The 26,385-nt window shown below is 38.1% G+C and overlaps 1 protein-coding gene across 1 annotated transcript in view; it reads right to left on the minus strand.

Moving 5' to 3' along the window:
* TRDN (triadin) overlaps positions 1–25,931 on the minus strand; it is a 232,438-nt gene extending 206,507 nt beyond the window's left edge. Inside the window, exon 1 of the mRNA XM_086744402.1 lies at positions 25,481–25,931. Within this exon, the coding sequence (XP_086600528.1) occupies positions 25,481–25,502 (22 nt within the window). The 5' untranslated portion in view covers positions 25,503–25,931. The remainder of the gene's footprint in view (positions 1–25,480) is intronic.
* Between the last annotated feature and the right edge of the window lie 454 nt (positions 25,932–26,385).

Raw genomic sequence — 26,385 nt, forward strand, 5'->3', positions numbered from 1 at the left:
TAGGTCTTCTGAGTATGAAGTTCTGCAAGCTGCTGAGTAGAAATGTGACAATTTTAAGGAAAGATAATTTATTTAGAGCTGCAGCATAAATCTTCTCTTGAGATAGCTGACATTCAGTTACTTCTTTTCTTTTGTATCATGTTACACTCCCGTACGTATGAATGAATGGATGCAACTAAAATAATTAAAAGGGAATAATATATAAAAGGAGTTTCATAACTGGTGGCAGAATTTACAGACTTCTAATTCATCGCACAGCATACTGAATGTTGCTCTACAGTTCATGTAATTAAAGTGTAAAGAGAAAAAACCTCTCAATACATATCCTGTACATATTGGCAAACTTCTCAAAATTAAAAGGTAGTCTTTCTGCAGACTAAAGGCTTAGAAAATTGTGACTGGGACTGTCTGTGAGGAAGCATTTGAAGATTTATTGGTGACTGATAGTTACAAAAATGTAATATTCTTTATGAAATGTGGAAAATAGGTTTGGAGATTATGCAGCAACCAATTCTACATGACAAAAGAAATAGTATAGAGATTATGGAATATGGAGAGGATGGTGCATGAAAATTAACTGAAAGATTGAATTCAGAAAAGGCATTTATAATTACATATGGTGCTCTGTACTTTTTAAATTTCCTTTTCTGTTATTATATCTGTATTGATTTTATTTTTGATCAATAGAGAGCATCTGATAATTTAGAGGTAAATTGTGTTAATCTTTTCCATTCATTCTCCAAGAAATTATGTACACCAAACTTTTGATCGCATTGATTTCATTAAGAAGTTTGTAGAATAAAAGATACATCCTATCAAACCATTTCATTATCTAGGTCAAAATAATTGTGTACTTCATACAGTATCAATAAATAATATTAATAGTAGTATTTCTACCATTAAATACTATGAAGTGAAAACTAGAAGTTATTACTTCTGTATTATAAGGTGTGATATATACTTTGAAATTGTAATAATGACTGCTTCTTAAGATACAGTACACGATCATGTGCTATGTGGAAAAAAAAAAAACAAACAGAAAACAAAGTAAAGAATCTCTGAAGAAAATAGTTTAACTAATACTAACTAGAAAACCTCCATAACTCTATGAACAGAAAATTACTTTCCAATGATGTTCAGCTGGATTAAGATAGGGACTGGGCAACTGCATGAAAGAAAAAAGGACTTTTGGATAGAAAGACGTCATCTCTGACTCTGGAATTTCCTTTATTTCGTGTCCCTAAATGCTGAGCAAGTATTCTGGCAGGGCAGAGGTTAAGCATTTAATGCCTGAACTTATAGTTTTTCCTCAGTCAGTGGCTGCTGCTGAAGACAAGATAATGCACCAACTGGACCAACCCTCTAACATGCTGGCTGTTCTTGTTGACCTCATTTTCATCAAATAATACCAAACAAACATCAAGGAAAAGTAAAAGAAAAAGAAAAAGAAATAAACAATTTTTCACTACATTTTATTTCTACTATTGCTTCTCAATTGCTCTTTATATGCAGTGCTACTTGTAGGGAAACAGAATCTTTTCACTTTAAGAACCTGCTGCTTATACCCTATTTGCAGTCATAATTCTTTCATTGTGATATTACAACCATTTCTGTGTCAATCTCTTGTGAGTATTACGATGATTCTGAATGGGAGGGAGCAGCAAGAGAAAATGAACTTTTAAGAAACAAATCTACTATTTTTATGCAAATGTCCTTTATAATAAAAAGGAGAAATATAAAATGTATGGGAAGTTTTTTTTTTCCACATGGAACAATTTTTCAAAACCTGCTGTGAAGTGCTGGTGACTTTAAACAAAAGAAATATGGAAAACTCGGAAACTGAGCTCCAATGTTTCTAAATAAGTTTCTTACTATATTTTGCTATTTTTTATATATTGCATCATATACCTGGTATAAAACACTTTTAAAAATAATTAGTCAGCTGAAGCACAGTAGTTCTTCATCATACTCCAGGACTACCAAATCAAAACACTTCCAGACTCCACATTTTCCATCTAGCTAAAATTATTTGAATGTGTGTATCCAATTTTGGGTTTTTTTCTGAGGACAGCTGCAAAAATTGCTTTAAAGATACTTCTGTGTACATAAAATGTTGGTGGTATTTCATGTAACAAGTTGGCATACATGGTTAACTCCTTGCCATGCAGATTCAAACAATGGATTTGGACCATTGCTGTATGCAAGGATTCAGAATCCCCTGAGGGCAGCCTGGACTTCACCCGCACATGACCCATCCTGATCAAGGGGAGGAATCCAAGTAGTGGCAATTAACGATTGTTTGTCTAGAAAAGCTCAGAGAGTGGAATGGGATAGTAGGGAAGGAAGTCTTCTACAGTCAGGAAATTCAATTTGCTTTACCAATAAGTGTATCTGAGAAAAAAGTTCTTCAGAAGATTTTGAAAAGGAATAAGGCTATATAAAGCCAGAAAAGGTCTCTTTGCTCTAGATAATTTTCCCCTGCAGAAAAGAGTGGGAACAAAAATCTTACCAAACACATCTCCCCGACACAAAAAAAAAAAACCCACCTTGATGCTTGCAAACAGAATAGGCACATCTGCATTTTAGGGAATGCATCATTGAATCCTGTTGAAGAAATACTAGTACTAGCTATTACTTGTTCTAGAACAGGTCAAGGTATGAACTGCAGTATTAGATAAATTACATATGAAGAAGAGGAATTCTACCTATTTGTACCGGTGTCTTGAAGCAATCTGAGAACTTCAAGGAGAGGAAGTGGAAAAGTTTTGGTCAGACCTCAATTACACTGTGATTTAAAATACCATCATCAGTAAAATAAGTTAACTCTCGCTCAGCTGACATACTTTTAACCTTTGACTTCAGAGAGGCCAGATAGGTCAGCAGATGTCTGTAGGATTTAGGAGCCCATAACCCGTTGAAAATTCATACAAGATGAGTCTCAAATCACTTGAAAAGTTGAACTTCAGTGATTTGGAGCTGAATTTCTGCTTTTCTTTATACATTTGAATTTTATAGTCCAGTAAAGCATTGACTGATACTTCAAATTAAGCAGAGGGAAATTTATCTTACATATCTTTGCAAAGAAGTATTTTAAAAAGCCTTCATTTAATTCCAAAATTTCTTGTAAAGAAGATAATGCCAATACAACCTTTAAGCTTCTGTTTCTGTGTGGTGGTTTCTCGTGTGCATGTGTATTTCAAACAGCTTTTACATTATTCTGATTATTCAGGTACAAGAGACACAGAAAGGATTAGTGGTTATTTAGTAGTTAAAAGAGCTTCTGTGTTGTTGAGCTGGCTGAAATAGTCTTACATGACTGATTGTATTGCCAACCTCTCTGCAATAATTCACACCTGAAATGACTTCAGAATGAAAGTAAGAGAAACCCTCAGGACCAGATTTAAAAGACAGCAGGCTTTATAGGTAAATTTTATAGACTATTTTCCCTACAGCTATATCACTTTGTGTAGTAATTTGTTGAGAATGTAGCAGACCACAGGGGTTAATAATAATCAACATAGAATAAATTGCTTCTATAAAATCAAAACTGCAGGAAGTACAGTGGATAGTAAGAAGAGTATCACTTACTACAGTTTAAACTAGTGACCAAGCATGGTAAAGGGACATTGAGCTACTCCCTTTCCAAAAGGTATTAGCCGTGACCTTTTCACGATCTGAAAGTTGGACATTTAAATTTTTCTCTTTGAAGTAATTCTTCAGTTTGATATGGTGTTTTTCATTTTTTTAAGAAATATTGATACTTGTTAAAAAGTCATATGTTTCATTTCCAGCTTCTCGGTATGCAAATCAGATAAGAGTGTAACTGAATTCTGAACACTCAATCCTAAACTATCAGCACCCTGAAAAATCCATTATTTGTTTGGTTCCACGCTTGATTTTTTTTATTGATTGGTAGCAATACCTTCCCTTCTTTGGAAACAAATTGGTGCTCTAAAACAGTAAAAAGAAGTTTTACCTTCCTGTTCGTCTTAGAAATCTGACATTTCAGAAAGAGATGCCAAAGGGATGTTTAGACTTGTGAGCTGATATAAGTTGAGAGGAACATCTTATCTTTTAAAATGTCAAAATGAAGGTTGGAGGAAAATGGTTGCCATTTATCTTTAAGCAGCATGAAACCTTCTGAAGCAAGAGCACTGCATGCATTCCCCTTATTATTTGTTTTTGGAAACTCAACACTATACTTTCCTGAAACCTTCAGAGGGGATTAGAGAAAAACATTGACTCTTTTTTTTTTTTTTTTTTTTTTTGTTATGGGAAAAAAGAAAAAATATCCGTTCTCATCTGTAAAATGATGATAGTCATAATAAATATTGAAGTCACTAGGATAAACAGGAGGTTACAAAAGCCTTTGTCTTCACTCTGGACAAGTGTACCAACATAAAGAAACTCTGTAATTCCAGACTTGTGCTTCCTCTGGTAGCACTACAATTATCTCTCAAATAAGTGTGTCTAGAAATGATTAATAAGATTATTTACTTGATTTCATTTATTCCAAGCTAACCTGACAGTGGATGTAGGACCATATTTATATGTCTTAATGGACTGATAGCTACAGACTCTGAAAATGAAAGTAGTTCTAGCAATAGCTCAATATACTCTCCACAACATACGGTACAAGCAGTGTCTTACATTGCAAATCTGCCAAGTCTTCCATAAGGAGCTATCTAGTCATTACAGCACTGAAGTAGTAAGTAGTAAGCATGCATAGTTTGAATGCATAGGTCATCTTGAAGAGACTTGGTCCCAGCTGTTTTACCAGAGACAGAAGAAAAAGGCATTTTTAGCCAACAAGAATATAGAAATTGCTATACTAAGAGTTATGCAGTAAATATATACATATACTGAACGGACTTGGCTAAAAAGTGGAGAGACAAAATTCTTCATCTGACAGAACGGGAAAACTAAAATAAGTGCTCGTGGCAAGTCAGTCATCTATGTCATTGATATATCTCAACTTCTCTGGGTAACATGTTGCAGTACCTCACCACCGTAAATAGCTAAATAGCTAAAGGCATAGGCAACAAAATACTGGAGTAACAATGTTTTCTGAAGCTTGCTGTGAAACTTAGGGGGCTATGAAAATATACCTCCAAAATGCTTTCTAATATACTATTTTTATTCACTCTGTGTTCCCATAAGAAAAGAGCTCTAGGAAGTAGTGACAATACTTATAAAATAGTTCCTCTGAAGGTTTTAGGTTGTTTTTTCTTTTCTTCTTTTCTTTTGTTCTGAAAGAATCCTTTGGAAAATACCCCTTCAGTTTTAGGGCACAAAAGGGCTCTTGATCCAACACTGAGGAACAGAATCCAGTGTTTAGGTAAAAGTTAATGGTGTGTTTTATAATTTTCTTTTTGCAATACTGATTCAAAAAATGGTAATCTGAAGTTGAAGTTTAACCTTGATAGACCAAATTAATGTTATCATTCATCTCTGGTCTTTACTTGGAAATAGGCATGGTCTCTAAGGGCAGCTGAGACACATAGAGTACGCTGTCACAGGAACAATAGTTGATCTTTGTTTTGGATACATATTCACCATACATATGTAATCTAAAATGTGTCCTGAGATTCTCAAGACTTGGGAAATTTTTACACTATCTTAAAAAAAATATCTTTAACAGAAGCTTAGAGGAAAACTGTTTCAAATGAATATTAAGCACTATCGAGAAAACGGGATGTTTTGAGACTAAGTAGCAAAATCTTTGACCAAGTCGGCAAAAGTCACTGTGCACTCCCTTACTCACAGTCATTCTTGAACCAGCTACCATCACTTTTCCTTATCTTAATCCATTTTATTCAGGATTATACCCTGGACAAGTTTATCTTCTCCAAGCTGAACAACCCCAAGTCTCTCAGCCTTTCTTCATAGGAGAGGTGCTCCAGCCTTCTGATCATCTTCGTGGCCCTCTTCTGGACCCTCTCCAACTGGTCCATATCCTTCTTATGTTGGGCGCTCTAGGGCTGGATGCAGTACTCCGGGTGGGGTCTCACCAGGGCAGAGTAGAAGGGGAGAATCATCTCCCTCAACCTGCTGGCCATGTTTCTTTTGATGCAGCCCAGGATACGATTGACCTTCTGGGCTGCAAGCACACATCGCTGGTTCATGTCCAGCTTTTCATCCACCAGTAGCCCGAAGTCTTTCTCAGCAGGGCTGCACTCAATCCCTTACATTCCCCAGCCTATATTGGTACCAGGAATTGCTCCAATCCATGTGCAGGACCTTACACTTGGTTTTATTGAACCTCATGAGGTCCACACACACTCACTTCTCAAGCTTGTCCAGATGCCTCTGGATGGCATCCCTTCCTTCGGGCATTTCAGCCACACCACTCAGCTTGGTGTCATCTACAAACTTGCTGAGGGTGCACTCAATTCCATTGTCTATGTCACTGACGAAGATATTAAACAGTACTGGTCCCAGGTCCCAATATAGACCCTTGAGGGACACCAATTGTCACCAGCCTCCATCTGAACATTGAGCCATTGATTACTACCCTCTGGATGCGACCACCCACCAAACATACACCCATCTGATCTTTATCTGTCCAATTTAGAGAGAAGAAGTTGTGGGGGATTGTGTCAAAGGCCTTACAGAAGTCCAGGTAGATGACATTCATAGCTCTTCCCTTGTCCACAAAGGTAATATACGTGAAATAAAAATAATCTCGAGAGACATATTTCTGAAATTATTTTATCAATATAGGATTCCAAATCCTAGAAAACAAATTCAAACTACATATGCTTGTGCAGAGCATAAAATGTTGCAAAATTATCATTAATTTTGATTCACTTCTATCACATTTTTCTAATCAGCACTACCATAGAAATGGAACAAAACTGTTGAAACATCTCTGAGTGGCCCTTTCTGGGCACCTCTCTGCCCTATGCTTGGATGGGGCATCCATTTACCTAAATTTTTTGAATGTGAATCTTTCTGAAATTCAGAGTCTCTCTCAATTCCTGTGTTTGCATTAAAACACTAGACACCTTTACAAAATAGGGTTCCACCTCGTTTGGTCACGGAAAACTAATTAACGTCTAAGCAGTCTTTAGCAGAGCAGTCCTCAAATCTGAGTGATGCATCTTAGAAAAAAAGAAAACCTTTCCACTTTTTTAAATGGCATAATCAGTCAAAAAAAACATTCACAATGTTAAAGTCTTTCCTCAGTGCAGTTTGAGATATTTTTTATTCTGAGTTAAAAAAAGCCTCCATCTAGAGGTGCCCCCTCCATGTTACTGCTAACCAGAACAGAAAGTGAGCTACACCAGGGAAAAATTTTGACCTTGCTGGAATGATAGTTTCCTTATTTCCTCCCATGGATTCTAAATCAAATAATCTTTAGCATCTGCTGTAAACGTGCACAAAGTCATCACAAAACCATTCAGCTCTCATCCACAAGCTGTAACACCTCCCCACATTCTCTGTAATAGCAGATCCAAACAGTAGGAGCTCCAGTGTTCCTAGCCCACAGCAACAGCAGGTGCTGCAAAGTTTCCACCCAGCTTCAGTGGATTGCAGTCACATCAGATGCTTGCAGGACCTCTATAATGTTCCTGGCATCTCGCCTCAGCTTTAGTTCTTTTGTGCTTCACTCCCTGACTCTCATGGTGAACAGGAAAGAGAGAACAAAGTTGCATGCTGTATCTGAAGTTCAACCATGATGCCTGAAAAGGATATTTTATACATATTTGTCCCAATTTCATCCCATTCTCTTTCATCCAACAGAAAAAATCCTTTTGTTCCTTATCAATGAAATAGAGACAGCAGCTGAAAGGACATATTTCAGCTTGATATTGCTTTCCAAACTGCCTTTGCTGTATTCACAGATCTTGTAGTGATGCTCAAACATGTCCATATAAACACAGTATTTTCCTACTTACCAAACCTTCACATAGTCTCAAGCAATATTAAAAATGTGAAATTCTGTTCTGGGTATTTTTATAAATCTTCAAATCTGGATTTATTTGCCCCATATCTTCTAACATTTATCTTCCCTCCAGCTCACACTCTGATGTCAGGTCATACTATTTTCATTCAAAAGAAAGGAAGTGATGTAGCGATTAATTGAAGAGCGAAGGCCATACTGGAAGTCTGGTAGGAGACAGAGCTGAACCCAGGTCTCCTGTTCTAACTGCTCACTCATTGCTCCTCTGCATTGTGTGATGTTTAACCTAAGCATATCACAGGCTTCCTCTGAGTGTAGTTGTTCACCTTCTTTGCCCAACTTTTCAAGCTATTTATACACATTCAGCATGTGTATAAAGTTTCTTGAAATCTTTCCATCTTGCATTTGAAGAATACCAAAGCTACTGCTACTTTCTCATTTCAGGAAACTTCCAAGCAATTCTCTGAAGTTTCTTTAATATTAATACAGCAGTCTCAACTCATCACTTTGTCAGTATAATGAAAAGAGATAGAGATGTCCTCTGCAGATGTAGAAGTTGATAGTCCTTTCTAAATTTTTAAGAAAGCTTTCGAGAGCTACTTAGTTATTCTGTATACATCTTTGCAAGATTTGCTGGCTGTTTTATTCTGGTCAAAGGCCTATTCATCATCTAACCTTTCTTTATTAATTTCCTTTTCTACTATATCAATAGAGTGCAGCTTCAACTGTAATTAGATAAGTGTTAATAAATAAAAAAAAGCATAGTTTCACATTTATTGAAGATGAACATTACAGTCGGTTTTTCTGCCTTACAGCTTACATTGACGATATTCTTATAGTTGCGTAACTGATAATCTTTCACTCACTGACACAATTCATCCCCAAAAAAGTACAATACATTCAGAATGCTATCAAAGTACTATGGTGGAAGACAAGAATAGACACAAAGTGTATCTAAAATAATTGAATGACTAATAATGAATAAAATTCACAATATGAAATAGAAGTAGGCCATAAGACATTGTACTACACTTGCTATAACTTTTCTTGGCTTTTTGTTTAAGGTAGTGCTTTATTTAAACCTTAGCCCAGGTGCCAAACAAGAACTGTGAAAGAAACTTTATAGGATGATATTCTTCAAGAACTCTACCCACATACTGCACAGCATCCTGTGTGCTCCCCAAGACATGCACAGGCAGGCTACTTTTGACAGATATGTGGAGAAAAGCTAAAGTGCCTTTAGGTTTATTCCACTATTAGGAATTGTAACAAAAAGTCCATACCATCTAATCAGGTAAATAAGACTTAAATAAGACAACCTTATTTAAAGCTGAGCCTATTTCCAAGTCCAGATCAACAATTCCCTCCTGCTCATCTTGCTGATCAGGGCAGGAGTGGTATTGTTAGCTTTTATGGGACATTCACAAGACATCTGTTGCAGGAGAGAGCTGGAACATTTTCCTCATCACCAAATGGGCAGGAGCAGGTTAGATTTTCTTGGCTCCATTTCTAGAAATGCTCAGATCTGGCAGGCTACAACCTGACAGAGTCCCTTGGGTATTCACTCTTCAGAGGGTGCTATTCCCTAGCAAACCACTGCACAAATGGAGCTGGAAGACAATTAAACATCAGGGGCTTGCTAAAGTCACCGTTCCAGTGGTCAAGTGCTGAAAATGTTGTTATTAGGTCCGCAACTATAAGAGAGTGTAAGAACTACTTGGTGAGGTCCCCGATGACTGGAAGAGAGGGGACATAACCCCAATTTTTAGAAAGGGGAATAAGGAAGACCCAGGTAGCTACAGGCCGGTCAGCCTCACCTCTGTGCCTGGCAAGGTCATGGAGCAGATTCTCCTGGAAACCATGCTAAGGCACATGGAGAGCAAGGAGGTGTTGGTGACAGCCAACATGGCTTCACCAAGGGCAGATCGTGCTTGACCAAATTGGTGCCCTTCTATGACGGGGTGACGGCATCGGTGGACAAGGGACGAACAACGGATATCATCTACCTGGACTTGTGCAAAGCTTTTGACACTGTCCCGCACGACATCCTTCTCTCTAAACTAGAGAGACATGGGTTTGATGAATGGACCACTTGGTAGATAAGGAGCTGGCTGGATGGTCGCACTCAGAGAGTGGTGGTTAACGGCTCAATGTCCATGTGGAGACCAGTCACGAGTGGCATTCCTCAGGGGTCCATGTTGGGCCTGGCCCTGTTCAACATCTTTGTCGGCGACATGGACAGTGGGATAGAGTGCATCCTCAGCAAGTTCGCCAATGACACCAAGTGGTGTGGTGCCATCGACACGCTGGAAGGGAGGGATGCCATCCAGAGGGACCTTGACGGGCTGGAGAGGTGGGCCTGTGCCAACCTCAAAAAGTTCAACCAGACCAAGTGCAAGGTCCTGCACCTGGGTCATGGCAATCCCAGGCACAAATACAGGCTGGGCGGGGAATGGATTAAGAGCAGCCCTGAGGAGAAGGACTTGGGAGTGCTGGTGGACGAGAAGCTCAACATGAGCTGGCAATGCGCCCTTGCGGCCCAGAAGGCCAACCGCATCCTGGGCTGCATCAAGAGGAGCGTGGCCAGCAGGTCGAGGGAGGTGATTCTCCCCCTCTACTCTGCCCTGGTGAGACCCCACCTGGAGTATTGTGTCCAGTTCTGGAGTCCCCAACATAAGAAGGACATGGACCAGCTGGAGAAGGTCCACGAAGATGATAAAAGGGCTGGAGCACCTCTCTTATGAGGACAGGCTGAGAGAGTTGGGGCTGTTCAGCCTGGAGAAGAGAAGGCTCCGGGGAGACTTGATAGCGGTCTTCGAGTACCTCAAGGGGGCCTACAAGAAAGATGGGGAGAGGCTTTTTAGTAGAGCCTGTTGCGATAGGAAAAGGAGTAATGGTTTTAAAATAGTGGGGGGTAGATTTAGATTGGATATTAGGAAAAAATTTTTTACGATGCGAGTTATAGAACACTGGAACAGGTTGCCCAGAAAGGTGGTGGATGCCCCATCCCTGGAAACATTCAAGGCCAGGCTGGATGTGTTGGATACCTGGAGTACCAGGGGCACTTAGTGAACAATCCTGACCAAATGGAATTGTTATGTTTGTGAGCAGCAGGCCTCAAGGACATCACTGAAGCCGCTTGTGAGAAAGTACTGAATCTGCCTGTAAGAAGGTACTGAAGCCACCTGTGAGAAAATAATGAGGCCGCCTGTGAGAAAGTAATGAAGCTTCCTGTGAGAAAGTAAATGAAGCAACCTTGAGAAGAAGGAAAACAGCTGGCATACGTGACTGGGGGCTGAACGTGAAGCAGGGTGCAGGTGGAGAGAGCCGTGCGCGTGAACATAGAGACTTAACGAATCATATTTTAGCTAGGAGCGCATGCATGATATAGGTAACCAATTAGTAGAGAGCTTGTGCATGATACGGAATTAGAAGGGCTATATTAACCGGGATGTATCAACAATAAATTGGCATTTGCTTGATCATATTGGTCGTCAGCAGTGTCCGTGACTTCCGCGTCAGCATGGATAAGGCTCTGAGCAACCTGATCTAGTCGGGGATGTCCCTGCTCCTTGCAGGGGGGTTGGACTAGATGACCTTTGAAGGTCCCTTTCAACCCTAACCATTCTATGATTCTATGATTCTAACTACTTCTCATGGAAAAAATTGTCAGGATTTGTGTCATGTAGAGCGTAGTTCTATCCCAGGTGATACTTCAACTCACAGGGTGCTGCGTTAGTATCAACTTTAGTCAGAAGCTACTTCTCTGCAGAAAGAAGTCTAGACCAAAAAGAGTTAGAGTGCTGAAAGACTTGCAGATTCATATAATGGAAATTTGGGACAGATAACTTTTATACCGAATAGATTCAGGTGATTCCTTTGGAACGGCACAAGACATGAAAATGATATTTGTACAAGAGATCCATGGAAAATTAATAGTCCATGTGTTGGGAAGTGCACATTATCATATCTATGTCCGAAAAAGCATTCATTAAATGCTGCTTATAAAATCAATGAAGAATAAAATAATTCATGAATTCCTTATCTTCCCATTTCATCCCCCTAGCATCTAAGCAATCTGGAAACACAAAACAAAATAAATGTTTCTGCAACCAAAAGTCAATCAGCAACTCACTAACTGATAATAAAGGACTAAAAATATACAGTCGCATAGAATGTGCTCTTCTTTTTCAGCTGATGAGACAATACTGTAGTTCTAGTTTTATTCAAAACTATTGAAAATATTCTCTCCAATCACTGTGAGAATAAAAGCTAGTACTTCTACATTTAATGTAGCAGAAAATTTGATTCTTCCAATCAAAAGAATGAAAGGCATGAAAGAAGAGAAAAGATTGAAAGCAAACATAGATATGAAGTCCTGACTGTAGCTGAAAACAAGAGAATCTTTTCCAAACCCAAATTCAGAGATTTAGCAAACTTCATGTAGGCAACTTGCATTAAAGACCTAAGTAAGTGCATCAACTTTTTGAAGATTTAGAATTATTCAATTAGACAAAGTGAAATAATGTTCAACAAAAACTTAAAGATAACAAGGATTGTGTTAGTAGTAATAGCAACAATAGTGATTTCAAAGATATTGACTTGATTTATTCAATGATGTAAAAGAGTTTAAGGCAAATGTAAAAATTGAAATTAAAATAGAACTGAGCTAGAGAAAAAAGGTGGAATTATATCTTCATGAACATGAATGTAGAGAATGTATCTTGTAAATGTCAGCTGAGTTTTCATTCAGGCTAACTTGAACCAGTGAATCTTTGGGAAGGTTGTTTTCACTTGTGTATTACTTAGGGACATCTGATGAAAGTTGTTTTAATGAGGAAACTATTGAGATAACTATTATAATAAAATATACTTTCAAAATAATGCTGAAGTTTCTGAAGTTTACAACATGATTCTGCAAAATCACAGACTTTAAGACAGAGTGCAGTTCTTCATGAAGTGCACTAAGTCTGAAGATTTTAATATCTCTCTCTGTCTGCAGAATACACAGAATATTCTATCTTAAAGTGCATTCATGATGTATCTCATGTTTCATTCATATTTATGTAAGTAAAGCACATCTTAAAAGAAAAAGTACATACCTTTGGTATCACTTAGATTCAAAGATGAGAACTGAGAGGAGAAGGAGGAATGTGGTGTACACCAGGATTGCATAGGCTTTTGTAAACACTCAATTTTTTTAGCACAGTTCACACATTTTTGTTTGTTCTAATACCTGTTCTCATGTAAAAAAATTAAAATATGTGCCTTTTTTTGGTTGGTTGGTTTGTTGGGGTTTTTTTCAGTTTAGAGACTGATCTACATATTACATAGTGAATCACAGACTGTTCAACAGGTATGAGAAAATGAGTAGTGCGGAGTGGGAAGAAGATCTAGGGTATTTTCTAGAGACTTACTAATATAAGCTTTATTTCACTGTTCCCTTCTAATTCTTAACACCATTTGTTGTGTTCTGTGTGCCTGCATGACCAGGAATTCAGACTTCTGCACAATTTTTTGCAAACATCCTATAAAACAAGATGAAATGTCTCACTTCCTGCTTATTCATGTAAACGAAAAAAAAAAAAAGGAGAAATGGAATTGGCTGAAAATGAGATTGCTGGGCTAGAAAATAGATACGTAATAGCATTATAAAGTGGGTTTTGTCGTTAGTTAAATATTTTCACCTGGAAAACAGCTGCCTTCTCCAGTGGGATACAGTCAACACTGGAATTGCTACAATGCAACTGATATATATCTGTTTTCAAGATAAGAAGCAATCCATATCTTTCTAGTTGGGCATTTTCAGGGAAAGAAGGAACCCCCTGGAAGTTAACATTGTGTTCACATTTGAGAAATGCCAAGAAAATGAAACAGCTTAATAAAAGAATAAAGGGAAAAGCAACTGAGTCTGCATATACAGGGAATCAACAGTTACAACTTGAAGATGTTTGTAAATAAACTTTATGTTGCATTCAACATCTCTTAAAGCTCCTCAGGGCCACAGAGAGACATGAGTCAGTTGAAGTTTTACATAGTGCTTGCAACATCTAAGAAAAGGTCACACTGTGAAAGAAATTTTAGGCCTTTTTAGGCCTGCAAAGATACTTGTCTTTTTAAATTTAGAGAGCTTTACTACAAAGTCTGAAGCCTTATTGCTAAAACTCATTGAAGATGAACATTTATTTAAAGACTAATTTTTGCTGTGGTGAAAAATTAGTTCAGAACATGAAGATTTCTGAGAGTTGGGAAAAGTCTGAAAATCACTCTAAATACAAGAAGCAAGAAGTACTATTGCTGCCTGTCCTGCTTGGAGTAGCAGTGATTTCAGACAGCAGAACTAAGACTCTAATAGATGGGATGACTAAGGAGAGGACCAAAGACGATGAAAGGGAAGAATGAAGGTGGATAGGAGAGGTATGTGCCTATGGGGAGCACAGGCTCAACCACCCTCCTCCCTGCACCTGGGGACATGGGACCACCACAGCCATCTAGCCCTGGGAGGAGATGTCCCACTGCAAATGGCTCTGGCTGGGGGCGGTGAGGAAGCTCATAGGTCCGGAGGCTCACCAGACCTGTCTGTCTCCAGCAGAGTGGAGAATCTCTTTTCCTCTTGTTTGAGTTACTCATGTAAAAATCCCAGTTAAAAAGCAGAAAACATAATGCATGGTTTATATACCTAAACAGAGGTGGTGAGCACTAGAAGTACTCTCAAGGATTTCAGTGTTCGCTTTTGGAGAGTTGTACAGTTTAATATTTACTTTACTAGAATATTAAAGCTTAAAATATTACCAAGAGGACTTTATTCTCTAAAATATTAAGGAAATCAAAGAATCTTTACAAGTTAAAATTATTGTAAGATTCTAGTGTAGAGACTGTTTCTTGCTACATGAAGTGACTAGTCCAATGCAGTTCTGATCTCTAGGCACTACTACAGTAAATCATTAAAAAAAAAATAGATCAAATGCCACTTCATAGTTCTGGCAGCCTCTCCAGAGGCAGCATTATTTCTGATTTTCTGTCCTTAGCATGACACACTGAAGAATGGATAGGAACAATGTTGTAAAGCTAACTTAGTCATTTGCATCTCTTTTGTGAAACTGCCTTTAGCACTTCACAGTATGAAATGCATTAGCCTATTCTGGGTGACAAATGAAATGATAGCAAATATATTTTAAAAGAAACTTCCCACTAATTAGTTTTTAAGACAAAAACCTAGTCCTCAACATTGTTTTGCCTATATAGTTGAAATTATCTTAATTCATTAACTCAGGCAAAATTACACTTTGCCGCCCACCCTAACAGACTAATATCTGCATCTGCACATTTAATTCACATTTAATTTTAAGTGTGTGCTGAAGCCTTATCAATATTTGTAGCTAACCTTGCAAAGCAAAAATCTTTCTTGAAATTGCATTCTCACATATTTGTAACTGTTTTCTCTATAATTTCCAAAGTTACAAAACTCTCTTCTTTCCAGAAAAACAGCCACCTGGCAAAGTTTCCCTTGTGATCTTTCTTACATGAGCTCTGGATAAATCACTAAAAGAAAACAGCAACAAATCACTGGAAACACCTGGTTCAATAGCAACTTGCAGGCAGAATATAACAAAGTTATATTACAAAGTCTACGGATTTCTCACTTGAGATGCGTGCAGGGAATAGGCATGGAGGTGAGTCTCTGGGCAGAAGGCCCTGCTGCACTTGTTTCTGGAAGGGGAAGGAAGAGAGAGAGTAGGTTGGGAAAGAAGAGTTTTCACTATTCCTGATCTGGAAATCAGTTACTTCGTCTGGTTTGTGAACAGCAAAATAGGGAATTACATTCTCCAGAGTATTTCAGGTGGCTTTTCTGTCAATACAAAATTACAATGTCTACAACAAGAGATGCACTTTAGGATAAATGTGTCTCACATGGATTAATTCTGCTTGGGCGTCTGATAACAGGGCTACTCTTGCTGTGAAAAAAAAAAAAAATTGCATATATTTAGTTCTAAGTTGGCATGCCTCTTATTAAAGCGATAACTTTATTAAATATATTTACAGATTAAAAAAAAAAAGAGAAAAAAAAAGTATTTGAGCCCTTCCTTTTTTTTGGAGCAGGAGAAAAACTTGTATCCTCAGAATTCACTCTCTACTACCAAAATAACATCTTCATCAACTTTACAGGTTGTGACACAGCTTAAGAGCAGAGTATGTAGTGGTTCTGCTACAAGTGATAGAACGTAGTCAGCCAACATCATGGAGCTGTCCCAGGCAGATGAGGTCACATTCAACCTCTATCATGGATCTTTGGCTATAATTAGTGTTACAATAATACTGCTAGTAAAAAGCCAAAGCAAAACAAAACAACAGTAAAGATTTAAAGAGGTAGGTCAAACTTTGGATTTCTTCTTGTGAAATGCTTGCATTTTTAAATTCTATCATGAATGGTGATGCCACAAAATCTCTAGGAAGAAGAGGGTTTTAAGTATTCTCCAAAAAAAAAAAAAGAAAGAAAAGCAACTGAAACTATACAAAATTTACATTACGATTACAATTTAAATATTTGTAGTTATAAAGCTACAAAATGTATATAGCCTGAACTGAATTTACATGTGATATCACCTGTTTGGGATGTTGAGTTGCATCCTGCATCATATATGTTCGTGTACCAACTCAGTTAACTTGAGTAGGAGTTACAAAGATAGACTGAAGCCAAAGTTAAGGTCCTACTTGTTATGGAAAGAAACGGTCAAAGCAAAATAAGAATCTTAATATTTGAATAGATGTATTAAATTATACCTCTAAAACCAGTAAAATAGTTATCAGAAAACTATATTTATGGCAATTGTGTCAATTGTGAATAACCTCTTAGAGAGCACTGAAACAAGATTTAGCCTTCCTGACACGCATAGAGAACTACAACTTAAATCTACATAATGGAATATAGGAAAAAAATCAGTTCATTTACATACCAAAGGAGGCTACAAAAGCTTAGATTCATTGTACCTTTGACAATTTGACTCCAGGCAAAGGTACAGAGATGGTTTTGAAGTTGTGAGAACATAAGCATGTACAGGGAGTAGCAGGTCTTTACTTATTACATATTTGTAAAGTATTTTTTTTAAACTATCTTTGAAGATAGAAAGTGGAGACTTCTCCAGTGAGAAAGTTTTTCTTTCTGGCATTTAATATTTTTGTTTCTTATAGTAAATGCCTTCGCATGGCACCAAACAGAACTTTTAGGCCAGAGACAAAGTCATAGTGTGCTCTAGGACTGATTCTAAAAAAAAGCCCAAATCAGCCACAGGACTCAAGTGAGGTTTATTCAAAATTTAAAGCCACAGCTTTTCCATTCTGTTTTCTAAGGGTAAAACCCAGCACTGACCATGATTTTGAGGAACTGAACTGATTTAACTGAAATTGTAACATATTAGCATACGAGAGAGTTTGGGATGAAAAAAAAAATCAGTGTCTTCTACAGCTTTTTTGTTTAACCTCCTATACATTACATTATCTGTTTTGTTAGCTAAACTCTTTTCCTCAAAATCTAATGAGTCTGAAGAATAATGTAGCTGCTTACTGTGTGCTTTGCCGTGTTCTTGGAATCCTGTTTCACACTTAGGGAAGGGACCAGAGTTACATCTTCTGCATATTACCTGTAGTATTATCAGATCTTGGAAGAGGGAGGAGAAGAGAAAGAGGAAAAGGAATACTACTATAGAGCAAAAAAAAACTATCAGAGGCTATGAAGAAAAGGACAGAATATGGGATAGGACAAGATGCATTCGCAGTGTCATCGGGTATCTCTGCTGCTACTTGTCAGTGTTGCTATCTCTACCATTAGTCAAATATTTGGTAGCCATGTATTTGCTTCCTAAGCCTTGAAAAAGACTTACTTCAATAAATCAACTATGCTGTAGGCATATATTAGGAATAAAACTAGAAGCTAAATCTTGCTGGTCCCTTTTCATCACATGCTGCTTTAACACATTCCCACTCAGGGATCTAAAGTCTGAATGGTTGTGTTCCAATGCACCAAAGCAAGATTTATATAAAGACACAGGGCTAAGACTAAAAGGTGAAATAATAATAATTTCCAATAAAAATGTTTAAAGCTGGCAAAAGAACAGGACAGTGTTCTTTTCACATAGATAAAAAGTATAGCTAGTTGTCCATAGCTTTTAAATTAAGTTGTCCATAACTCTAGATGCAGTCACTTCATAGTTCAGATATGCCTATCTACTTCATATTCCCTGTTACCAGTCTGGTCTGCCAATGTGAAGGAGCAAGTATATTAAGCCTACACTCCTCTGTAAAGTCCTCTTTGACCATACCTTTGAATTGGTTTTAAATGAGTGTGAAAGAACTGTAGAAAAAAGACACACTATTGCTGTTTTACACCTATCTACACATCTGCAACTACTGAAGACATTTCAATATTAATCCTTGATAATTCTCCTTTTTAAGCCCCACTCAAATGATGCTGAAGTGGAGTAAGGCAGGGAATATAATCATTGGTGTTTTTTGAATCACAAACTGAATTTTTTTTAAATGCTTTTAGAAATACATCTTTTAAAAATTTAATTTGAAATTGAGAAAACCTGTGCTAAGGACTACACTTTTGCACTATTATACACTTTTACACTGCTACCTATAGAAATCACTTTTATTTAAACAAAAACCTATGATCAAGCCATTACAGTTCTGAAGAAAGTTACAGAAATTACTGAGCTTTTTGAAGTCACTGGCTAAGCAGATGGAGTCAAATGAAGCTAGCCTTTTTTTTTTGAGGGTATGACCTGTTTGCACATGCAAATAATATGTTCTTAATTTCGATTTATTTTACTATTTGAACTCAATTATTATCTTATTCTATGTCAATAGGTAATTAAATTTTTTTTTTTCAAAAGTAGAAAATATGGATTTTTTTCCTCTAACCTTTGAATAAACATTACATGAAGAAAAATGAGATCTATCAGTTATATATTCAATGGCTAGAAACTAAATTACAAGTAGTATTATATTTGTTTAATAAATCACTTAGCTTATCAAACCAGGTTCCATTTAAAATTACTTTCCTATGTATCCAGTACATTTACAGTACATAAATAAACAATTTTAAAATGCTGAGTTTGTACCATTTTAGTTGAATTCCAATTTCCATCCTAATGAAGCTTGACAGAAATCACAAGCGAAAATGAAATCATTATCTAGTAAAAAAGAAATGCACTATTTACCATTACCTATCGTAAAACTCCACCATGTAAAGAGTAAGAATCTGGATAAATGGCTCCTGAACTACAGAATGAATAGACAGACATTTAGGTTATCTTTCTCTCTAAAAGCAAAAGGCATAAATTCAGTGCTAAAGGCTGCATTCAGTCACCATATTAGTAATCAGTCAATAGAAATTAGCATGTCTTCCGTTCTTTTGGGAAAAAGAATAATAGATGACATATGCAAAAAAGATTAAAATTGCTGTTTTGAAGTCTAGGTTTCTTGTTCGCGGATTTAAATAATGATTAAAATTGATGATTTAAAAGCTTTTTCAATCGTTTTTATTTAGAGCAATCTATGCTCTACTGCTTTAAATGTTGTTTAAGCTGGTAAATGAGCACTGTCTATGAGTTCCATCTGCTTAAATAGAGCAGAAACCAGCCAATATTGGCATCAGAAAGAAAACAAAAGCTTCTTCATTTCTGTAAGCAGCTGACCTGCCTCGCAGAGGGCAACTCTGGTTTTTCTGTCCTCAGTGTGTCCTGGACTACAGCCAGACCTGCATTATGAAACATGTTTTAAACTAAACCAGTTTGTGCTTTCCAGAGCAGAGCAGTAAAAGCAGCATGAATCCACCTCTTACTCAGAGGCTTTATGTTGTAGGCAATGTGTAAAAGTACTCAAAATATGTACAGACTAGAAAAGGATTAGGTACTTGAAGGTGTAGATTGGGACTTTTGAGAATCTAAGTAGTTGCACAGATTTCAGTTTGAAACCAGTGGCAACTGATCACCCTAATAACTTGAAAATGCTGCTAGGCTTTTAAATACATTTCTCATTATATAGGTAACCTTAAAATACGTTCCAAATACTTATGAGCACAAGAGTCTTCTTTAAAAAGTGAATAAATGATCAGACCTGCTGCCCAGCTGTTTGCATACCAGCAAACACAAGTTCACCGCACACACACTTTTAGTCCCTCATGGACAAAATGCATCAGCTTAAATCTTTGGTTTATAGGTTTTAAGGCTCCCTGCTGTCCACAGCTAGTTGACTTTGTCATGAACTACCTAAGGCATGTTAGAGTTTCTCTATACCAACTGAACATGCATACATACCATACCAGCTGTGAGTAACATTGCCTACAAATTCTTAAACCTAAAACTTAAGCTAACAAAATTAGCCTCGCTCTTGCTTACCTCAACATGCTATCAGAAAGCACATAGGCTGCAAACTAATCAGCTCAGGTGTCCAAGCCCACAGACACAGAGGAATCCAAGTTTTGAAGAATTTCAGTGAGAGCTTGGAGCTTCTGTTCCCTCCAGAGATTTACTTTTTTGTAGACAGTCCCGAGCTTTCTGACTTTTTGTTTCCCTGGGTAATTAGGTTGTTGACTTTACCTGGTACTTCGGAACAAGGGTAGACCATTGCCAAAATTGTTGTATTTTCCTTACCTTACTACAAAAGGTATACTATCTACTTCCTCGTCAACACTGAAAGCCAGAATAAGAAGACATCTTTTCATTTTGCAAATTTGTTTATTGCAAATAAATTAGAATCATAGAATGGTTAGGGTTGAAAGGGACCTTCAAAGGTCATCTAGTCCAACCCCCCTGCAAGGAGCAGGGACATCCCTGACTAGATCAGGTTGCTCAGAGGCTCATCCAGCCTGGCCTTGAACGTTTCCAGGGATGGGGCATCCACCACCTCTCCGGGCAACCTGTTCCTGTGCTCTACAACTTGCATTGAAAAAAATTTTTTCCTAATATCCAATCTAAATCTACCCCCCACTATTTTAAAACCATTACCCCTCGTCCTATCACAACAGGCCCTACTAAAAAGCCTCTCCCCATCTTTCTTGTAGGCCCCCTTGAGGTACTGGAAGACCGCTATCAGGTCTCCCCGGAGCCTTCTCTTCTCCAGGCTGAACAGCCCCAACTCTCTCAGCCTGTCCTCATAAGAGAGGTGCTCCAGCCCTCTGATCATCTTTGTGGCCCTCCTCTGGACACTCTCCAACTGGTCCATGTCCTTCTTATGTTGGGGGCTCCAGAACTGGACGCAGTACTCCAGGTGGGGTCTCACCAGGGCAGAGTAGAGGGGGAGAATCACCTCCCTCGACCTGCTGGCCACGCTCCTCTTGATGCAGCCCAGGATGCGGTTGGCCTTCTGGGCCGCAAGGGCGCATTGCCAGCTCATGTTGAGCTTCTCGTCCACCAGCACTCCCAAGTCCTTCTCCTCAGGGCTGCTCTTAATCCATTCCCCGCCCAGCCTGTATTTGTGCCTGGGATTGCCATGACCCAGGTGCAGGACCTTGCACTTGGCCTGGTTGAACTTCTTGAGGTTGGCACGGGCCCACCTCTCCAGCCCGTCAAGGTCCCTCTGGATGGCATCCCTCCCTTCCAGCATGTCAACGGCACCACACAGCTTGGTGTCATCAGCGAACTTGCTGAGGATGCACTCTATCCCACTGTCCATGTCGCCGACAAAGATGTTGAACAGGGTCAGGCCCAACACAAATTCTATAGAAATCTCCTACCTCAACGTTTAAACAGCAGTCTAACTGAAAACTGGGAAACACCTCACATGCTTTTAGCCATGAAAATGAGTTATCTAATATAATTTATTTATCTAGGCCCCTTTTACATTCAGCACAACTAGCACCTCTAGCAGCAACTCAAGAATTATCACAAGAAGTGACTGTCTCCCGCTTGCCTGTAGTGTGACTTCACTAAACTTTTTGGCAACTGCAGACTGCTGTTAGCTTTTGGTCATCACACTCATGAAGTTGTTATGATTTTACCCTCTGGCTCTTGTGTTTTATTTCTCATACACTATCGGTTTCACGTACATTAATCTTCAAGTCTACAGATCTTGTTAAATCTGCCTTTTGAAAGGGTTTACATCTTGAAACTTTTTTTAGTTATCAAATAGCCTAAGAAAAGGAATGAAATCCAGAAGGTAATTTTCATTTTTTCACTGACAAGCTGTGTGTGGCCCCAGGGCTAGCCTGTCTCCTTGCAGCCTGCTCCGAGACAGAGGAAATGTGTAGTTGCACAGATCTCAGTAGCAAAATAAGGACCAAATTGTGACTCATTGTCATATTTCTGTTTGACTCTTGCTTCTCTCTTGCTCCGCTGGGGAAATAAGTTGTGTCAGACCAACAGCTGGCATGGAAACCTTGTCTTTCTCCTTTCCTCACCTCCCTGGATTAGATCAATGTACAGTCTCTGGTGCATTGCACAGGCAGAGCTGAGTCTGTTCATCCTTCCCTGCACAGGAGGATGAGGTACCAGGGGACAGTCATCAACCTTGCACTGTGACCTGCAGTAGATAGGACTAGAAAGGACCAACTACAGAGCTGCTGCTGGAACTATTGCATACATACAGATTAAGCTGTACATTGGTAGGAGCCATTTCTCAGAGGTGCCAGGCTTTTTTGTATTTGTATTTCAGCAGTGGCAGCTCTAACTACATCTGCCATTGAGCCCAGTCATGCTCATAAACACAGGAGAGTAGCATAGTCAGATACTTGTGGCTTTCTAGGCAAGCTCTTAAGTGGATCACAGTAAAGTTCCTGGCCATTACAGAATACCCAGTAACAGCTAAAATTTAATAATAATAATAATAATAATAATGAGAATGTTGCAAAGACAGAGCACTTAGTATCTATACTGACTTTTTTTTTATTGTAGTTTTAAGGACTTCCACATTTCAATAGCACATCGCTGTGGTTCCAATTACGTGTAATATGAGGATGCTGAAGTTAATCCTTTGGAATTCTCTCCTAAATACTTTCCAGCAGGAGACCTAGGTCCTGCCATCTTTCTAAGGACATTTATAAATTGCTATCTTCAGAGATCTTCTTTTATCTTTCACTGGGTACACTTCACCAGTATTTCCACAACTAAAAATTTGTAGTGCACAAATAGTCAGCGCATGTGGCTTGCGATGCAAGTAGATAGGCTAGGGTCATTGCTTGGTGGCTACATTTTTAAGCTGTTTAATCTCATTGTCACTACTGTGATGGCGATCTGAAAGAGCACCCCATCAGCCCCATGCATCTGTCTCTGAATGGATTATGGTATTGACATGGGCTGTCAGAAAAGATACTTTGAGATGTGCACCAGCACACTGTTAGGGCTGGACCATCTCTCTAAACCAGCAGCCACGCTGGTCACGGTAGCGTTGAAGCCTGCATTGCTGTTGTGTCATGCTCTTTAACATGTCAGCATGGTATCGCAAAAGGCAAGAAGCCCAACAGCCTAGCTGATGTGTGTCTGACAGTGTAAAATAGAGTTAAGAATACCTACCATAAGGAGCAAGTAGTTTAATCCTAGTAAGGTCATGAAGACCTCACCAAATCACGGGCTGGCATGATACATGAAACAAAATAAAATAATAAGAGATATGTAAAGCAAAAGGTATAAAAAGGAGTTGTATAAAGCAAGAGATATTTTAATTGTTTTTTTATTTGTGTAAATTGCATGTTGCTCAAGTTTAGATCTGAACTTTCAGTTTGCCTTGTGAGTGCCTGCAGTAGCCCTAGAGGAAAATAGACTGCAGTGAAATATTAGCCGCAGGCTGAATTCTTAGTTTTCTGCCATGAGTAAAATTTCCATCTTGTGAATCCAGAGTTTAAAAATCAGCCAATCAACATAAGTCCATGCCAAATACAAGAAATCAAAACAAAACAAAACAAAACTAAACTAATTATATGGCTTATTTACCTGTCATGCTGAAGGTCAGGTTACTATGGAGCTGACGCCCCTTACCACTTGAAATCTATTGCTTTTCACAGAAAAAAATAGAGAAGAAAGATACAGAATATGACAGTTAAGGAACATCTGTAGAAACACTATAAAAGCACTAAAAAAAATATTTCAGAGTCTTTGTTTTATTTTCATTTTATTTTAGGGTGTTTTATTTTTTCTCTTTAATAAATAAGTGGTTGAAAAGTCACTTCCAGACTGATTGAAAAGTCTTCTATTTTTGCTATTACTTTTGGATTAAAATTCTTGCTATTTTTTTTTTTTTTTTCACTTGGAGATACCTCCATACTGCTCCTCAGACACGGTATTAATGCATGCACTTTGGAAGACATATAATTTCACAGATTTCCCTGATAGCAGCTACAAAATAACCAATACTTCCAACAAACCTGGTTTAAGGATACTCAAAGAAACTAGTGCTAGCATTTGGGTTAGAGTGTCAAGCTAAACCACCTGTTTTGGCAGTATTTGCTGTCAGAAGCAAATTATAGATCCATCCAACTGCTGATTAAAAAGTCATACACACATTGTCTCCTTGCTGTGGCTAACCTGACATCATGCAAGGATTGTACAATTTTACATAGTCCTAAAATTAATCCTTTAGGAGACAACAGGCTCACTCTCTAATAGTGCTTAATCTACATCCACTTAGAAATATTAATGATGAAAAATGGAAGATGAAAAGTACAGCTTTCATACACTGAAACACCACATAACCTAGACAAGAAGAATAAAAATAAACAGAAGACTGTTTAAAAGCCTTTTTTTTTTTTTTTTTTGTACTGTCATTATTAAATTCAGATAAGCAGTGGAGTAATCCACACTGGAAAAAAACAGGTTGGCATGAAATTCAACTGAAATATTTAGTATTAAATTTAAAGAAGGTTGCATTTTAAATATATCCCCTGTCTGACCGCAGTTGATAAAATATTGTTATGCATCTAAAATGTTATTTAAACATGAATGGTCAGGAAATATTGAAGTACATTAAATATTCATATTTTAGAATACGTGTTTATTGGTTAATACAATTGCCTTTCATTCTTGCAGGCCTAGCTCTGGTGTACTTATTTCAGCACAGCTTTCACTGGCTCCTTTAGAAGTTTGGCTGAATAAGGATTGCAGAGTTGATAGCTCTTACCCTTCGGTAACTTTATGTACAGCTCACAAATAGTCCGTGCTCCTTATGGAAAAATCAGGGCCCCCAAATGAAGTTATTCTGACTCTGACCAATTTCCAGTTATAAGGGACTACCAAAGCTTTACCTGAGCAAAAGCTTGAGGGTGGAACCAGCTGACATTCAGATGTTACCCTTATATCACTGTAATGGAGCTGCCTAAGCAGTGGTATTGTGCAAATGTGACTCCCAACGCTATTTTTAGAGGTGTACAGAGATCTAGCTTCAGTAACTGGTAGAAACTCAGGCTACAGGAGTGAAAAAAATGGGAAAGAAAAGTAGAAAGCAATCCAACAAACAAAATGAACTGATCCTGGAGTGAAAGCATCATTTATGAAGAGCAACAAATCATATTGACACACTAGCTCAATTACACTGTCAAAGTACATATAATTTTTGGTTAATTATATTTGAAAATAGTTATCGTACCTTCTGCTGCAATCTCGGCCATGATGATGATGGTAAGAGATACTCTGTTAGAAAGGTCAAGATCTACTGTGGCAACTTAGGTAATACTTCTGGGTTCCTGGCTCTTGCAGGAGCTGCAGAATGAGAAGAGGGAGGTCCTCTGCTTTTTCTAAGTCTGTTCCTTCTTCTTTTGTGCCCCTCTAAACTTCCTCTTTCCTCTGCAGAGTCCTGCCGTCCCAGAGCAACCTAAGGCCTTCCAGAGGGAACACTTAAAGCTCAGTCTAAAGTATCAGCTTCTAATAAAAATAGCCGTGCCTCACACTGAATCTTCAGCATGTTTTTGCTAATATTCTAAGAACCATGCACCCTACAAATAAAATTTAAAAAGCCCAGCTCTAAAATAGACAGGAACGCATGGAAAGGCAGCAAAAAGCAAGAGAAATGGGAATGAAATGTTTACGCTCCTGCAGCCTCGCTAGCATAATTGCAGTTCTTTGGGGGGTATGTCAGGAAACATGAAATATAGAGTCAGAGTAACCTTATCCATCCCAGCTCAACTTTATTCTTAGCACACTCAGTGCTTAGCACATTCTTCCTGGCCTTATTTGGTTTGGGGAGGGTCCCTATGAATCTTACCGCTGACTAAGGGGGACGGTAAATTTAGGTGATTTTCTCCACTTTGATACTTAGTTGCAGCTCCGAGCCAATTAAGACACCACTTTAAACCTGTGAAATTGGTAACTTCTTCAGTTTGGAATTTTTTTATATTCTTGTGATTTGCTGTAATTATCACACATACCTATGAAGTTCATCTAGGCATTACAGAACACTCTTAAAAATGTAAACAGTAATAGTTTATAAAGTCTAAATGCACAAAGGTAATGTTTAAAAATATTAAGCAGATTGCAATTTTTGTAGGTCTGATT

Source organism: Chlamydotis macqueenii, chromosome 3, assembly GCF_036417535.1.
Source record: "Chlamydotis macqueenii isolate bChlMac1 chromosome 3, bChlMac1.mat, whole genome shotgun sequence".
Classification (NCBI taxonomy): domain Eukaryota; kingdom Metazoa; phylum Chordata; class Aves; order Otidiformes; family Otididae; genus Chlamydotis; species Chlamydotis macqueenii.